The sequence below is a fragment of the Bos indicus genome, chromosome 2 (assembly GCF_029378745.1).
Source record: "Bos indicus isolate NIAB-ARS_2022 breed Sahiwal x Tharparkar chromosome 2, NIAB-ARS_B.indTharparkar_mat_pri_1.0, whole genome shotgun sequence".
Classification (NCBI taxonomy): Eukaryota; Metazoa; Chordata; class Mammalia; order Artiodactyla; family Bovidae; genus Bos; species Bos indicus.
In genome coordinates this window covers 135,166,529-135,180,448 of record NC_091761.1, presented here as the reverse complement: position 1 = coordinate 135,180,448, position 13,920 = coordinate 135,166,529, and the positions used below count along the sequence as shown (strand labels likewise).

The following is a 13,920-nucleotide window of genomic DNA, read 5'->3' as shown; positions in this document are numbered from 1 at the left end:
TCAGAAACAAGAACCCAGCCCACTGCTCTGAGCCCCTTTTCAAGTGTCCTCCCCACAGGCTGGCCGAGGAAGCCAACCTGGGGGGCTCCCAGCATCTCTGGAGTCAGCAGGCAAACGCATCAGCTCACCTCTGGTGAAGGTATGGGGTGTTGAGTCAGTGGATCTGGCCATGGCTCTAGTGCTGACTCGTGACGTGATCTGCAGCCACGGTTCTCTTCCTGTGAAATGAGGAGACCAGTAATAGTTGCCAGCATTTCTTCTAGTGAATACTAGGCCCTAGGCACTGTGCTAACCTTCCTCCACTTAGCTCGGGTAATCCCCACATCAATCCAATGGAGCAGGTGCTATGGTACAACTATGGTCTTACATGTGGAGAAATGGAGCCTTAACGACGCTGACGAACCTGCCAAGATCGTGGGTTGTTAAGTGGCAGAGCTGGGACTTGAACCCGGACAGTCTGATCACTCTGGGCTTTTGTGCGCTAACTGATTCCTTAACGTATTATTGACCAGAGATGTATTAATAGGTCTTTTGTTGCCCCAGAGTTATTAACTGGAGATGTTTCAGTATTTACCACAGGCCCTGAAGTGAGGTGCAGTGTGAGTCCCTCAGTCCTGTCCAACTCTGTGACCCCATGGACTGTAGCCCGCCAGGCTCCTCTGTCCCTGGGATTTTCCAGGAAAGAATACTGGAGTGGGTTGCCCTGTCCTTCTCCAGGGGATCTTCCTCACCCAGGGATTGAACCTGGGTCTCCTTCATTGCAGGTGGATTCTTTACCATCGGAGCCACCAGGGAAGCCCACGGGCAATAGTTTCTGGGAAAATCCCCTGGTCAATGAGGTGCTAACTTACGAGATAAGATCTGCAGGCCACTCAGGCAGCACCGGCCCTCAGAAGCCGCTGCCATCGCCTCGTTGCCGTGTGGACTCAGTCGCCGAGAGTCTGAGGATGGAAGCTAAGCTTGGGCAGGGGCGGGGGCTGGGGGCTTGTCTTCTGCTGGCAGCTGAGCTCTGCTCAGCCTCAGCTGAAGCCCCACTTCCCCATTCCCCAGGGAGGCTTTTGGTACCTCCTCCCTGAGCCTCTTGGATTGACAGGCCAAGAGGGATGGCATGGGGCCAGGAGGTGGGGACTGGGCTTGGGCAGGCTCTTCAGGTCAGAGGATGAAATTAAAAGGGAGGAGGAAAGCGCCAGCCTGTCAGAACTCACACCCCTTCCTGGCAACGAGGTGCCTGGGCGCGGAGCCTGGGAGCAGGGTGCACAGAGGTCAGACGCCAGCGGGTCGGGATGGCCCAGCGCAGTGCTGTGCGGCTGTCCCCGAAGAAGCCCAGCTACGCCGTGTGTGCTGTGGGGGTTCAGACACACCTGGACGTTCACAGGTGAGGGCCGAGGGGTGCCCACCTGGCTGGCAGAGGGCTGGGCGGGGCTGGGGCGCCTGCAGCAGCGGGGTGGCCCCCGGAGGCCGAATCGGGCACCGTGGAGGATGCTGACGAGGGGCCGTTGTGACGGCAGAGCCGGCGGAGCTGCTGCAGCACCAGGAGAGAGAGAGGCTGCAGGTCCCTGCTGGGGCCCTGGCTCCGGCACCGGGGTCCCGTCTCTGGCCTCAAGCCCTTGGGCGAGGGTTCCAGCTCTGAGCCCTGGGGCCACGCTCTGGGGTCTGGGTTCTGCGTTCTGACATCCCAGCGGAACGCATGCGGAGCATCAGAACGAAGTGCTGCTGATTCTGCCCTCCGTTTCTTGCCGACAGCCCCTCTCTCTGAGGCGGAGGGGCGGCGCGTGGCAGCTTGGTCGTTGGAGGCCAGCCAGGACGACTGGGATGAGAGGGGACGAGCTGGGGAAGGAGTGAACGTGTTGGCAAAGGAAAAGGACTGAGAACAGGCCCGGGGCGCATGTTTCAGTGTGCTCATACCGGGAGGCGCTCAGAGGAGCCTGGGGCTTGTGTCTGTAAGAGGGTGATGGGGATGAGGCTGGGACGCGGGGCCCAGGACTCAGCCCGGTGTGTTGGCAGGGAGGGGGCAATCAAGGCGAGGAGGGTCTGCCTCCCAGAGCAGGTGGGAGCTGGGATCTGGTACAAGCTGGGGTCTGAGCTGGCCTCAGAGGCTGCCCAGAGGCTTCACCTGGCCTCAGGGGGCCCCCGTCCCCGGGGCCTTCCTGCTGCCCCTGCCCTGGCTCTGGGGCAGGGACCTTGGGGGTGCGGGGAGCCAGGGGCCCTGGGGGCCAGGCCTCAGTTCCCAGCTGTCCTGGAGGCCCTGGCCTGGGGTGGTTCTCCAGCATCTGGGCGGCCAGCGGAGACCCCGTTTTCTTCTGCCATCTTAACACAGTGTTGCCAGACTCGGCAAATGAAAATGCAGGACGCCCAGTTTACATCTCAGGTTTAAAAAATAACTTTTTTTAGTGTATTGCGTGGGACATACTTGTATTTTTAAAAGTAACTGACATTCAGATTTAGCTTGGCGTCCCTTACTTTATCTGGCGACTATGCTTTACCATCAAGAGCGGAGACAGGGTCTCTAGTGAGCCCCGTCTTCCTATTCCACCCCTGCTCTTCTCCCAGGGGACGGCTGCTTCTAGAAGGGAACTGCAGAAACTCAGGCCCTTCTGAGAGCCTCTGACTGGGAGCCAGGAGATGGGAGTCCTGCTTCTGCCTCCGCCGCTGACTTGCTGTCTGGCGTGTGCCAAGCTGCAGGCCCTCTCTGGGCCCCGGCAGGATGAGCTGAATCCCCTGTTCAGTTCAGGCTGGTGATAAAGCACCCACACTCGACTTGGACAGACTCAGCTTCTCATTCTAGCTCCGTTGGTGGCTGGGGGGCCCTGGGCAAGCTGCCGCGCTTCTCTGAGCCTCAGTTTCCTCTTCGACAAATGGGGGCACAAGATCACTGACGGTAATGGGTTGTGGGTGCATGTGTGCTCAGTCGGGTCCTTCTGTTGGCCATCCCGTGGACCACAGCCCGCCAGGCTCCTCTGTCCATGGGGTTTCCCAGTCAAGAACACTGGGGCAGGTTGCCATTTGCTGCTCCAGGGGATCTTCCCGACCCAGGGATGGAATCCTGGTCTCTTGCATCTCCTGTAATGGCAGAGGGATTCTGTACCACTGTGCCACCTGGGAAGCGCCGGTAGTGTGTTGGGGGAGGGCAATAAATGTGAGCCTGCCTGTGTGGGGCCCTTGCCCTGTGGGAGGGGCCGTGCCACAGCTCTAATGGCTCTGTGGGTCTGCTTTCCTCCCATCATGTCTCAGAGGGTGGAGGAACGGCAGATGGGCTGTGCGGTGGATACGAGGGGCAATGCGCCTGTAAACCTACTTCAGGCTCACCAAGCCCCCTGGCATCCCCAGGGAGGGCTGCGGCCCTGCTGCGGGCTCAGGGAAGCTGCCTGGTGGTCCGACTCTGCGGGCAGGGGCTGCAGTGGGGTCCTGGTGAGCAGCGTGGGGGACCCGCGCCCAGGGTCCTTCAGGAGCCCTCACCCTGGATGTTGATGGGGACTAGCATCGTAGCCGTGAGGGTCTCTGGAAAGCTGAAGTTAGTTCTGCAACAAGTTGTTTCCAAAGTAGACCTTGAGAAGAACTTCTGGCCTCTGAGGTCTCTGATAGGTGGGACCCGGCGACGTGGAGTCATCGGAGCCGGGTGGAGGGAGGGGGTTGGCCTGTCTCCTCGGAAGGTTTGAAGAGGCGCCTGGGACTTCCTGGCGGTCCAATGGTTAAGGCTTCCAGCACTGGGGCTGTGGGCTTGAACCCTGGTCCAGGAACGAATATCCCACACGTGGCCAAGAAAAATGGGAGCAGGGGGTCCTGAAGCCCACTCCGGGGCCCTGGCTGGCTAGAGGAAGGGGCTGTACTTGGTGAACTCGGGGCTCTCCCACCCCTGCTGTGGGTGCCCCACCCTAGCTGAGGCTGAGCAAGGGGCCTCTGACTGGCCTTGCTGGTAGAAGGGGGACGCCCCCCGAAGAGAGGAGTGCCAGTCACTTGGGCTGAGGTCCCAGCCCTCCGGAGCCCCTGGAGATGGGCGTGTGGGGGTGACGTCACAGGAAGCGATTAACTCCCCCGTGTGCGCTCCAGACTGGTTATTTGGGGAAACACCTGTTTTGGGATAGTAGTGTGTCCTGGGGGTGCCCCAGGCTGAGAAGCCCTAGAAATAGCATGTGCTACAGACCCTGCCCTCTCAACCTGGCAGGCTGATGACCCCCTGCATCTGGCCAGAGAGCCCGGACCGTCTCTGTTTTCCTTGCCTGGAAGCGGTCCCCAGAGGACTTCTGCCAAAAAGGAGGAAATGTGGCCTGAGGAATGCATTAGTGATCCGGCCGGAGTTCCTTGTCTGCCCAGAATCAGAGCCCTGGGCTGGAGACCACGTGAACATTTGTCCCCGGGGATGGAGGGGAAGGCTGGCCGGGTGAGGCTGGGATGCTCTCCTGGAGCTTTTTCTAAGCCTCCCCCAGCCTCGCACAAGCCTCAAAGCCAGATAGACTCTTAGACCTGAGATGGCTGGAATTCCAGGAGCCCAGGAAGGGGGGTCTCTTCAGGGCCTCTCAGGTGAGCTGGAGAAAAGACCCAAACCGCTTCTTTCTCTGGGGTTCCCTGCTTTTCAAGAACCCAACATGCCTAAACGGAGTTGTAAAACTTGTGGTCTGTGTATTTCTGATGTTTACACTGAGTAAATTAATGCTTTTAACTTGTGCAGAAGTACCGTGAAGCGTAATTGTTCTCCTCGTGGGGTAATTACAGGCCTGGTGCCCAACACCAGCTCCTGATGACCGACAGGCTCCCAGTGCCGGGCAGGGACCCGGGTTTAAGCTCCAGGGAGAAACCCTCCTCCTCCTCATTCCGTCCTGCAACTGAATCCATTCCTTTATAGGAAGTGATGTTAGCGTTTAGACTGGAGGGTTCTTGGAGGGTATGAGGTCGGGGTCCTCTGCAAGGTCCCTGGAGCCAGCAGAGGCCACACCCAATCTGGATGTGAAATGATGGACTGTGATCCTGGCTTCAGAGAGGGCACCGGTGGTCAGCCACCCCCTGAGCGTCCGGATGCCCTGGCCCCCGGCTCCTGCGCCGCCCCCTGTCCTGAGACGGACCTTGTCGGTCTCTCTTCCATCCCCTCCTCCGCCCCGCAGCCCCTGCCAGGCACCTCCGCGCACGCCCCGCTTCTCCTCCCCGCCATTTGGTCTTGGAACCTCTCCTTGTGCCTGACCGTCTTCTCTTCCGTCTCCTGCTCCCATCACTTCCAACCCCACCTCTCTCTCCTCCCCCGCAGTTCCCAGCTTCCCCTCTCCTTGGGCGGGCAGGGTCTGGCTGTGGACCCTGAGAAAAGACTGGAGAGGCAGGGGAAGGGCGGTGGTGGCTCAGCCCCGATGGAGGTGCCTCGACCCCCAGATGCTTCTCCTGTGATGGGCGGTCCTCCGCTTTGCTCGGTCCAGAGACGCTTTCTTTCCCTTTGCTGTGGTTTCTAAGCAGCTGTTCAGCTCTGCCAAGTGGTCCTGATGCTCAAAGGTGTGTGGGGTGTGGGGTGTAGGGTGTGGGGCCGGAAGGGACTGGGAAGGCCACACCCAGCCGAGGACCTCAGCCCCCGGGGAGCCCAGGAGGGGCCTCAGCTGTGGGCTGTGGGTGGTGGTGGGGATCCCAAACGCTGCCACCAGGGGCCGGGGCAGGGGAGCTGGGGCCTGCCGGAGCCTGGCAGGGGCAGACCCGTGCTGAGTCTGCAGCGCATCCAGGCCCAGAGCAGAGAGCCCCGCTGCCCTGCATCTGAGCCCAAGGCCGCCTGAAGCCCTGCCAAGCGCTTCTCCAACACACCTTCTCAACCACGTGCAGGACCCCTCGGCCCCCACCTGGGTCTCCATCACTTTGCTGGGAGCGTGGGCAAAGGGAAGGTCAGGAATTCCTCAGGAGGAGCCTGCCGAGGCTGTGGTCTGCGCCAGGCTGACAGGTGTCGGGGGAGGAGGCTGGGGCTTCCGGACACAGACGAGGAAGAAGGCTGGACCCCACGCTGACTGGGCCCCGAGGAGGAGGTCCCACTGATGCGGCTGCTCGGTGACTGCTGAGCGGGAGGGCTGGCGATGCGTCGTGGTCCTGCGGGCTGTGTGACCTTGGGCCAGTTACTCAGCCTCTCTGGCGCCAGCGTCCTCCCACACTAGAAGGGGATGATATCGCCTGTGAATTTGGCCCCCTAGAAGCTGCATGATCTGAGGAGCACAGCTGTGCAGTTCCTCTGTAGCAGAAGGGGAGACAGTCTGAGAGGGGAGGAGTGAGCCGTGATTCTGACTTTCCATTCAGGGCTCGTCTCTGAGATGTCCTGGCCTCCAGCCCCTGTTTGCCTCTGCTGGGATGAAAGCTGCCCCCGCCACCTCCAACCTCCATCCCTGGGCCGGCAGGGGTTCCAGAGGAGGAAGGCCTGGCCCAGGCCCTCCATGCAGGCTCCCTGGGTGTGGCCTTGGCTGAGCAATGCCAGGGCATCAGGTCTGTCTGGAAAGGAAAGAAAGAGGGGCATGATGCAGCTGCTCCTGGGGTGGTTCTGCACGCAGGGGGCGATCCCAGCCTGTAACGGGGCGTCCGCGGGCCTCATCATCCCCCTCCCCACCGTGTCAGCCACAGCCAGCACCTGGGCAGGACCAAAGAGAAAGCCACACGGGGCTCTGAGCCGTCTGCGGTCCCTTAGACGTTTCGAGACAGCTGCTCCTTGTCCAGCTCTGTGCTGTGCTGAGGCGCTTAGAGACGAGACAATCTATGCCCACCCCTGAGGGGCTCCCACCTTACTCTGGGGGCTAAGAGAGCCTTCAGGATGTGGACACTCACCGCTGAATCGCTCACCTGGTTTCTGGCCAGGCTGGAGAGTGAAGGGGGTGCCAGGATCCTCTTCCGCCAGGTCCGCCTGCTGCCCAGGCCCCTGGTGACAGTACGACATGACGATGGCAGGGCCTTCAGTCACAGTGCGTACGGCACTCTCTCAGTCAAGTCTCACACGAGCTTATGCGGTGACGACTCCTAAGATCCCTGTTTTGCAGACAAAGACGGAGACACAGAGTGGTCAAGAGGCTTGCCCAGAGTCACACAGCCCGCCCATTACTGGGGAATCCTCTGTGTGGTTGGGTTTCCGCAGGGGTGGTGGGCGCAGGGCAGAGGATGAGCTTTGGGGTCAGACCCGGGTGAGGTCAAACCTCAGGTCCTGCCCATGTGTGGCCTCCTGTGACTTTCATGCTATGCTATGCTAAGTCACTTCAGTCGTGTCCGACTCTGTGCGACCGCATAGACGGCAGCCCACCAGGCTCCCCCGTCCCTGGGATTCTCCACGCAAGAACACTGGAGTGGGTTGCCATTCCCTTCTCCAATGCATGAAAGTGAAAAGTGAAAGTGAAGTCTCCCAGTCGTGTCCGACTCTTAGAGACCCCGTGGACTGCAGCCTAATAGGCTCCTCCGTCCATGGGATTTTCCAGTCAAGAGTACTGGAGTGGGGTGCCATCGCCTTCTCCTTGACTTTCATATCACCTGTAAAATGAGAAGCCTGGTAACTGCCCTGCTCAGCAGGCAGGGGCCTCGGGGATGGAATCAGAACAGAGCGAGAGCACGTTGGAGACCGTGCTGTCCCTGCCCTGGGCGGGTCCCGTGAGGCCAGGGTGATTCATCTCTGCTCTCCTGTGCCCAGGGTGGCCCCTGCCACAGCGGGCGCTCGGGAAATTCGTGTTGAGGCGGAGCAGCCGGCGGCAGCGACAAGACTCATGAGCTCCTGGGGGAGCTGTGTCCTTTAGGGCTGGCTGCCTCCGGGGACTGCTGGCCACATCAGGTCTCGCCCCCCAGCAGGGGGGACCCCAGAGCTGGCTGTGTCAGAGAGGACTTGTCGAGTCTAGTCCAGGACACCTGGATGGTGGCCCTTCCCGGGCAGGCAGGTGGCTGATCAGGTGTGAAGGGGAAGCCACAGGCTTGGCCAGTCTGTTCTGCCCAAGGGCTGCCTACCAGCTGGCTCCTCAGCCTTTCTATCCAGTCACATTAGTCCCCTTTCCACCCTGGCCTCTCCCCAGCACAGTGTCGTGGTCAAGCCTCCGCACACCCTGGTTCTCTGCTGCCAGCCCATACCCTTTCCCCCAGCTGGAGGCTGGGTCAGCACCAGTGTGCCCTCCCCGCCCAGACCCTCGGCTGGGCAGAGGGCCCCCTGACCCTGGGGTCATCCCCAGATGCTGGTGTGGTCCAAGAATGGAGTGTGGACAGCATGGGAGCGGCCCCATGCCTGCCCTGTTTCTCCTCTCCCCAGGGACCAGGCAGTCAGCTTCCGAGTAGCTGAGATGAAGTGTGCCTGTGGTGCCCCGGGAGGAGGAAGCTTCTGGGTGCAGGTTGCAGCCAGGCAAAAGGAAAGACTTCCTAATTCTTTCTCTGAACTGTCAAAGTACCAAAGGGTGTGAGGTAGTGAGCTCCCTGTCACAGGAAGTGTTCGAGCACAGAGTTCTGCAGTGGGCAGGGAGCTGGCCAGGATGACCTCTGGGACCCTTCTCTGACCCAAGGACTGTGAAGACACTCCAGAGTCTCATTGTTTTAAGGTAGAAAGGGGCTGGAAGGTCATGCCATCCTGCTGGTCGGCACTGACTTCACCCCTGCAAAGTTGGGGTGCGTGGAGGGGGAGGAGGGCACGTGCCCTTCCTGCCTCACTGCCCCACATCCTGTCAGCTCCCAGGGGATCATGTAAAAGAGCTTGTGTGGCAAGGTTTCAGCGTCTCCCTTTTTCCTTCCCACATCTTCTCTGGGTATCTCCTTCCTCCAGTCCCTGCCAGGAACACGCTCAGAGCACGCACACGCCTTTTAACGTTGGCTGGGACGGCACGAGAGGGAAGACAAGCCTGCCGCCCCTTCCATTCTTTGCCAGCTGTGTGATCCCAGGAAGGGCACTCAGCCTCGCTGAAAAGATTTCCTCAACTGCTAGACGAGGACAGCAACACGTACCTACGAGGGTTGTTGTAAAGTGTAGATAAGATCGCAGGTGTCAGAAGCTGGCGACGTGCCTACCACACGGTGTGTGCATGCTCAGTCATGTCTGACTCTGCACCCCCACGGACCGTATCCCAACAGTCTTCTCCATCCATGGGGTTTTCTGGGAAGAATATTGTAGTTAGTTGCCATTTCCTCCTCCAGGGGATCCTCCTGACCCAGGGATCGAGCCCACGTCCCTCACATCTCCTGCATTGGCGGGAGGGCTCTTTATCACTGCTCCACCTGGGAAGCCCCCTGGCACATACTAAGTGCTTGAAAATGCCACCCTGGTATTACCCTACCCAATATCGCCTGTGAAACGTGCTGTCCTTACACCTGACCAGGTGGGTGGGCACGGATGTAGTTAAAGCAAGTGAGCCAGGCTGGAATGACCGGTTGCTTTGGATCCCTTCCCCATCCTCTGTGCCTCCCTTTGTGAGATCCCTCTAAGAGCTGACTCCATTCTCCTTGCAGCCTGCTGATTAACCTGTGAACCTGGCCCTACTCTGAGCCGGGGCCCGGGGTGAGGACGAGTCAGGGTGCTGTTCTGGGTGATACAGACTGTGAGGGGCTGCAAGGAGGGTCTGGACGGGGGCTGCGGGGCCCCGGGAGGAGACAGGGTCCTGGCCCGACTGGCTTGGGCTGCTGGGGGCTCTGGGAAGAGTTATAGCACCAGCAGTGATGGCAGCAAATGCTTAAGCACCTACTGTATGCCAAGCACTTCGGTATAGCTTTCTCCTTTTTAAAATGTTTATTTCTTGGTCACACCACAAGGCATGTGGGATCTCAGTTCTCTGACCAGGTATTGAACCCATGCTCCCTGCTTTAGAAGATCGGAGTCTTAACTACTAGACCACCAGGGAAGTCCCATGCCAAGTACTTTAAATGCACCGTCTAATCGAATCTGCCCAGCAGCCCTGGGAAGTAGCTCTTTGGATTACATCCATTTTACTGAGGAGGAAAATCGAGGCTCAGAGCAGCTGAGTGACCGAATCCCAAGCCATACGCCTCACACAGCCCACAGTCTGCTCCACGGAAGGGGTAGCATTTGAAGGAGCTCAATTGGTAAGGAATCTGCTTGCAATGCGGGAGTCCTGGGTTTGATCCCTGGGTTGGGAAGATCCCCTGGAGAAGGGAAAGGCTACCCACTCCAGTATTCTGGCCTGGAGAATCCCATGGACTACAGTCCATGGGGTCGCAAAGAGTTGGGCACGACTGAGCAACTTTCATTTCATTTCATTTCATTTCGAAGAGTGCAGAAGGCTGCCTCTCCCATCCCCATCCCAGCTGTGAGTTGAAGGGACACGCTCACAGTCTCATCAGCCTGGCAGTGGCGATGACGGTAGCGCTAATGACTGATGACACCCTGGAGACTGGGTGCCTCCGGCATGGTAATGACCGAGTCGGGGTTTGGTCCCGTCCAGGGGCTGCACTGGGAGACTGGACCCCACAGATGCCGATGAGTTGGTGGGAGGTGAGGGTGGGGGGAGGTGGTTCTGGCTCGTGGATCGGGTGAGCCGCAGAGCAGCTGAGGAGCAGCGGAGACAAGTCCCACTGTGGGCGGCCTGCGGCTCACCCATGCCTGCCTGTTCCACCCCCAGAGCGGCCCTTAATGCTCGGCTCCACCCACAGACCCAGGAGTCTGAGAGGTGGGGAAAGGCTCTGAGAGCCCGTCCTAGAGGCCCGGGACAGGGGAGGAGGGGGCACGCCAAGGGAGTGAGAATCCAGACGGCCAGGGGCCGGCCTGGCACAGCCTGTAGACGCGAGAGACAGAGGCCCTCCCCGGAGGGCTGCAAACACACACATGCACGCACACACACGCACACACGCGCACACACGCACGCACATACGCACGCACACGCACGCACACGCACTCACGCACACGCACGCACGCACGCACAAAACAACAAAAACCCCTCCTGCTGGGCCAACCGCAGACACCTGCGTTTTTCGCCCTGAGAGGCAGCCCTAGGGAAGCAGCCTGGATGGGGGCGGGCGTGGAAGGGAGTGGGGCCTGAACAGGCGCCCCCCAGAGAGCGGGGAGACCTGCCCGCCAATGCAGGAGACCTACAAGACTCGGGTTCGATCCCTGGGTCGGGAAGGTCCCTGGAGAAGGGAACGGCAGCCCACTCCAGTTGTCTCACCTGGAGAACCCCATGGACAGAGGAGCCTCGTGGGCTGCAGTCCATGGGGTTGCAGAGAGTCGGACACGACTGAAGCGACCTGGCGCGCAGGAGTTGACTTACAATGCCGTGTCAGTTTCAGCTGTACAGCAAGGTGGATCAGTTACTCATACACTCATACCCACTCTTTCCTATATTCTGTTCCCCTGCAGGCCATTCCAGAGTACTGAGCAGAGTTCCCCGTGTATACAGTAGGTCCTCATTAGTCATCTATTTTATATATTTGCTGTTGTTGAGTTGCTAAGTTGTGTCCAACTCTTTGCAACCCCATGGACTGTAGCCTGCGAGGCTCCTCTGTCCATGGGATTTGCCAGACAAGAATCCTGGAGTGGGTTGCCATTTCCTTCTCCAGGGGGTCTTCCTGACCCAGGGATTGAATTTGAGTTTCCTGCATTGGTGGATGGATTCTGAGCCTACAGGAGAGCAGTGCTCATATCCCAGTCTTCCAATTTATCCCTTCCCACCCCTTCTTACGTTATTATTATTATTATGTTCTACCAAGATTCCAAATAAAGGGTAGTGTGCCCAGGGCTGTGACTTAGAAATGTCAACTTTTGCCCAAAGCTGGGGATTGGCTCCAAGGAACCCTGCTTCCCTTGAAAGGGCTGCGTCAGCAGTGACAGTCCCCAGGCTCTCCATGGAGCTGGAAACCCTTCTGCAGTCAGCTAGACACACCGGTCTCCTGCTGATTTGCTCTTAGGCTGTGTGAGCAGGGGCCCTGGGGCTGGATCGATTGAATTCAAATTCATGCTCAACCAACCTGCCAGCTGGGCGGTCCAGGGAAAGCCATTCGTCACTGAACCACTTGGGCCCGCTCCCCAGCACACAGTAAAGCCAGTCTACAGACACTGGGCTGTGGCGAAGGAAAGGGCAGGCACAGCAAGGAGTCCAGGAGGCTGGTGCTTGAAAGACCTGAACTCCTGGGTAGTTCAGAGGGAAAGGTTTTTAAAGACAGGGTAATGGAGAGGGGTGCTGGGTGTGTTTTTTCCTAGTATTTTTTTGGATGAAGTCTAGTCGATTTGCAATGTGCTAGTTTCTGCTGTGCAGCAAAGTGATTCAGTTATACATGAATACACATTCTTTTCCATTATGGTTTATCATAGAGTATTTTTTAAATTGATTAATTTGGCTGCCTGGGGTCTCAGCGGCATTGCTTCATGCAGGATCTTCCCTTGTGGCACGTGGACTCTCCAGCTGCGGTGCTGTGCATGTGGGATCTTAGTTCCCTGACCAAGGACCAAACTCAAGTCCCCTGCATCGCAAGGCGGGTTCTTAATCTCTGGACCACCAGGGGCGTCCTTATCATAGGATACTGAAGGTGGCTCCCTGTGCTGTCCACTGAGGGCTTGCTGTTTGTTTTATCTGTAACGAGCCCTCCCCCGGCCCCTCCCCGTAGGCGACCACCAGCCCATTCCCTGTGTCTGCGACTGTCTCTGTTCCAGAGGCAGGTTCATTTGTGTTTTAATTTAGATTCCACATGCAAGTGATACCACACGGTATTTCTCTTTCTGACTTACTTCACTTGGAATGATGATCTCTAGTTTCACCATATTGCTGCAGAAGGCGTCATTTCATTCTTTTTGTGGCTGTGCGTGCTCAGTCGCTCAGTTGTGTCCGACTCTTTGACACCCCACGGACTGCAGCCCGCCAGGCTCCTCTGTCCATGGGATTCTGCAGGCAAGAATACCAGAGTGGGTCTCCATGCCCTCCTCCAGGGGACCTTCCCGACCCAGGGATGGAGCCCGCGTCTCCTGTGTCTCCTGCATTGCAGGACTGCTCTTACCACTTGTGCCACCTGGGAAGCTCCTCTTTCATGGCTGAGTAGTATTCTGTTGTGCGTATGCGCCACATCTTCTTTACCCATTCATCTGTTGATGGCCATTCAAGTTGTTCTCACGTCTTGGCCATCGTGACCAGCGCTGCTGTGAAGACAGGGATGCACGTGTTTCTGAATTGCAGATTTGTCCAGATGTATGCCGAGGAGCGGCGATGTTGCGTCATATGGTAATTTTACTTGTCGTTTTTGTTTGTAGACTTTTTATTTATTTATTCATTTTGGCATATAATTGCTTCGCGATGTTGTGCTGGTTTCCTCTGGACATCGAGGTGAAGCAGCTGTGTGTGTACACACATCCCCTCCCTCCAGAGCCTCCCTCCCACCCCTCTAGGTCATCTCAGAGCACAGGCTGAGCTCGCTGAGCTCTGCAGTAGTTTCCCACTTGCTTATTCTGTTGCTAAGTCGTGTCTGACTCTGCAACCCCATGGACTGCAGCACACCAGGCCTCCCTGTCCTTCACCATCTCCTGGAGTTTCCTCAAATTCATGTCCATGGATCAGTGATGGCATCCAACCATCTCATCCTCTGTCGTCCCCTTCTCCTCCTTCCTTCAATATTTCCCAGTATCAAGGTCTTTTCCAATGAGTCGGCTCTTTGAACCAGGTGGCTATAAAGTATTGGAGCTTCAGCTTCAGCATCAGTCCTTCCAGTGAATATTCAGTGTTGATTTCCTACAGGACTAATTGGTTTGATCTCCTTGCAGTCCAAGGGACTCTCAATAGTCTTCAGCAAGACAGTTTAAAGGATCAGTTCTTCAGCACTCAGTATTCTTTATGGTCCAACTCTCACATCTGTACATGACTATTAGAAAAACCATAGCTTTGACTAGACAGACCTTTGTTGGCAAAGTGATGTCTCTGCTTTTTGATACACTGCCTAGGTTGGTCATAGCTTTTCTTCCAAGGAGCAAGCATCTTCCAATTTCCTGGCTGCAGTCACCATCCGCAGTAATTTTGGGGCCCAAGAAAA

General features: G+C 57.9%; 1 protein-coding gene across 1 annotated transcript in view; it reads left to right on the top strand.

Annotated features, from left to right (window-relative positions):
• The first annotated feature begins 1,214 nt into the window (after positions 1-1,214).
• Positions 1,215-13,920, top strand: part of LOC109576230 (protein-arginine deiminase type-1) — a 44,711-nt gene continuing 32,005 nt past the window's right edge. Inside the window, exon 1 of the mRNA XM_070778078.1 lies at positions 1,215-1,375. Within this exon, the coding sequence (XP_070634179.1) occupies positions 1,284-1,375 (92 nt within the window). The 5' untranslated portion in view covers positions 1,215-1,283. The remainder of the gene's footprint in view (positions 1,376-13,920) is intronic.